General features: G+C 42.4%; 1 protein-coding gene across 1 annotated transcript; it reads right to left on the bottom strand.

Annotated features, from left to right (window-relative positions):
• Positions 1-2,038: 2,038 nt before the first annotated feature.
• LOC115790140 (olfactory receptor 10A6-like) lies at positions 2,039-3,028 on the bottom strand. The gene has a single exon (XM_030743813.1). It carries the CDS (start codon positions 3,011-3,013, stop codon positions 2,039-2,041), a length of 975 nt encoding a protein of 324 aa, XP_030599673.1. The 5' UTR covers positions 3,014-3,028.
• Positions 3,029-3,463: the final 435 nt, after the last annotated feature.

The raw sequence follows: 3,463 nt of genomic DNA, 5'->3' as shown, positions 1-3,463 counted from the left end.
GTCACCCAGGGGTGAGTAGAACTCAAGCTTTCCTTAAAAGATACTTTTGGTGGCCCACTCTGGACCAGGACATAAGGGAGTACGTGGCAGCCTGCTCAGTATGCGCTTGAAATAAGACAGGTAATCAACCCCCCCCTCAGGATTACTGCAACCTTTAGCAATCCCTCACAGACCTTGGTTGCATATTGCTCTGGATTTTGTGACAGGTTTGCCTCTGTCAAATGGTAACTGTAACCATTATTGACAGGTTTTCTAAAGCAGCCCATTTCGTAGCTCTGCTTAAACTGCCTACCACCATGGAAACAACCAGTATCTTAGTTGAACATGTTTTTTGTCTCCATGGTATTCCTCTGGAAATTGTATCCGACAGGGGCCCGCAGTTCGTATCACAGGTTTGGAAAGCCTTTTGTTCTGCTCTCGGAGCAGGTCTGTCTGAGCTCAGGATTTCACCCTCAGACAAATGGGCAAACTGAAAGACTCAATCAGGAATTAGAGGCCGCTCTCCACTGCGCAGCATCAAGTGACCCTTCATCTTGGAGCTCATACCTACCCTGGGTTGAATATACTCATAACAGTCACACTTCTGCAGCCACTAACCTTTCACCTTTTGAAGTTTAGGCCATCAACTTCCTTTGTTTCTGGCACTGGAAAAGGACTTAGAGGTTCCCTCAGTCCTTCATCATCTGCAGCAGAGTTAGCAGGCCTGGGAGCGCACCCGACAGACCCTTCAACGCACACAGGAACATACTTGCACATATGCAAACTAGAGGAGGACTCCGGCACCCCGCTATTTTCAAGGACAGAAGGTCTGGCTCTCTTCCAAGGACATTCCTCTGAGATCTCTCTCACGAAAGCTAGCGCCCCAGTTCATAGGCCCCTATGAGATTGAGACTATTGTCAGCCCTGTGGCGGTAAGATTAAAGCTACCTTCATCCTTCAAAATTCATCTTGATTTTCACGTCTTCGAGGTCAAGGCCGTTCATGCCAACCCACTGTTAATGTTCCAGTAGGGTAACTGGCCTCTAGCCTCCACTCGTGATATTTTGGATTTGCTTCAAGTTTCGAGTTTTGTATGCCTTTCTGTGGACTTGTTCGTCACGCATTATTTCCTGCATTCTCACTTCAGGTTTATGCTCGCTTCACGGATTCACCAGCCCTCAGCCTGCCTGCTCCCCCTCTGACTCATTTTGGAACCTCACCGCCCACACCACCGCTTCCTCAAGGACTCAATTACAGTATACTCTGAGTAAGCCATTCAATCATCCTTTCCCTCTCCAGCACTAGTTGTAAATTATCCCTTCCTCTTCCCATACACTAATCACTCTCTCCCTCTGCTTCGACATCACTCACCTGCCAATCACCACCCAGGTAACCACCTGTGAGCTGCCCGTGAAGTACCTGTGTTCACCTCGTTTTGCTAAAAGTGTTTCAATATCTGTTTGAGTTTGTAAACGTAGTAGATAAATAAAAGATATTTGTGTTTGTTAGGCTTGTCTACCGTGTCTGCTTCTGGGTCCTCCCCCTTGTTTACCTTCTGGCGTGACAATGCATGTATATACATGTGAATATATATATATGTGCCTCTATCTAACTTCTATTTTTTTCTGTTCTCTCCCTTTTTTGTCTTCTCTTTCTCTCTCTCTCTTCTTCTCTTCCTTTCTGCCTGTCAAGAATAAATAAAATAAAAATACAAACATTAACAAGAATAGCCTGTAGAAAACTTATACAGCTCTTCTTGTAAAACCAAAAATGTTTGGTACAACAGTGCATTCAGATCATCATTCTCATTGCAAAAACTGCCAGACATGACAGGCCAAAAAATAAAAAATAAAAAATCAGCTCCACCCATTCAGAACTTGGAATGTATGCAGTGAAAAAACTGACGTGTAGTGCTTTCATTTTCATTCACTTTCATTTTCCAGTTCACCAAAATCACACTAGTATAAAACTGCAGACAAACTGTAATCAGTTACTTCCACAGAAATGTAACGATGACGCATTCAACAGTCCAGACGACACAATGAAATGTTTGTTCTGTTTATTGCACATCAACACATTTGTTTGACAACACATGACATCCAGTAAATATTCTACAACCTTTCAATAAAAATCCGCGTATTTTGGACATTTTTAGTCCATACAGCACAGGGTTGAAGAGTGATGGACATGCAAGCCAGTATAATGATAAAAAAATGCGAAGCATATTTGGTACAGTGCTCATATCAAACCTGCTCTGAACTACTTCGAAAAACGCCCCAAAAGAAAAGTTGATGAGAGAAGTGAGGTGAGGTGTGCAGGTACTGACGGCTTTCTGTCGGGTCTGTTTGGATCCAGAAAAACACACTCTCAGTATCCTCATGTAAGAGTAAATAATCAGGATTAAAATAGAAACTATGACAGCAAAGACATAAACAATTTCATAGATGTTGTTGACGGTGGTGTCAGAACAGGCCAGTTTCACAATGGAGTAGTTGTCACAGTACACTTTGTTAATGATGCTCCCGCACAGCTGCAGAGACGCACTCAGAGAAATCACAACAACAACAATAAATGCACTATACAACCACACCACGGCAGTGATGACTGCAACCTTACTGCATGTCATATGTGTGCCATATTGGAGAGGATAACAGATTGCGAGATATCTGTCATAAGACATGGCACCTAAAATCAAAAACTCAACACTTCCATAGGAGTACAAACAATAAACCTGCAGGAAGCACAGAGGAGCAGAAACAGTGTGAACATCAGAGAGGATCTGAATCAGGAGGGATGGAAACAGCCCTGTACTACCATACAGCTCATTTACAAACAGGCTGCACAGAAACATGTACATAGGTTCATGTAAGCTTCTGTTCACACAGATAACCACAATCAGCAAGACATTGGAGAATACTGTACACATATACAAACACAAAGTAATCATGAAATATAAGTGTTTAAAAAGGCCAGTGTCAAAATAAGCACTGAGTGTGAAATATAAAACCTGTGTAGAGTTTGTTTTAATCCTCATTTCAGCTTGTACAGAAATAATTTCACAGTACAGTGGATGAAGCAGCTGCAAATAAAGGTTAAAGTTCCTCCCTGGGTTATGAAGCTAAACCATCAGCAATACAAGTGATATTAAAACATAAGAGAAAATTATGATGAGGAACATACAATAAATGTGCTGATTCCCTCTGCCTTCGAAGCAGCAGTGAATCAAACTGTGAAGCCTCCTGCCTGAGCTGAGAGCTGATTCTGCTTCTCTTAAAGACAGAAACGCTCACATGCTCATGTTACTGGACTCCTTATAATTACCCATGCACGTGTTTGACCCTCATCCCGAGTATTCCTGTAATTGACCAGTGGGTGGAGCACAGGAATTGGAGTTAGCTCAAGATCTCTGTCTCCTTCTTCTGCTGGAGTTCGCCACAATAGTTTATAAACAATGAACTTTAGCTTAACATTAACTTTGTGCTAC

The sequence above is a fragment of the Archocentrus centrarchus genome, chromosome 13, assembly GCF_007364275.1.
Source record: "Archocentrus centrarchus isolate MPI-CPG fArcCen1 chromosome 13, fArcCen1, whole genome shotgun sequence".
Classification (NCBI taxonomy): Eukaryota; Metazoa; Chordata; class Actinopteri; order Cichliformes; family Cichlidae; genus Archocentrus; species Archocentrus centrarchus.
The sequence above is the reverse complement of the archived record's forward strand: the minus strand, read 5'-3'. Positions and strand labels throughout refer to the sequence as shown.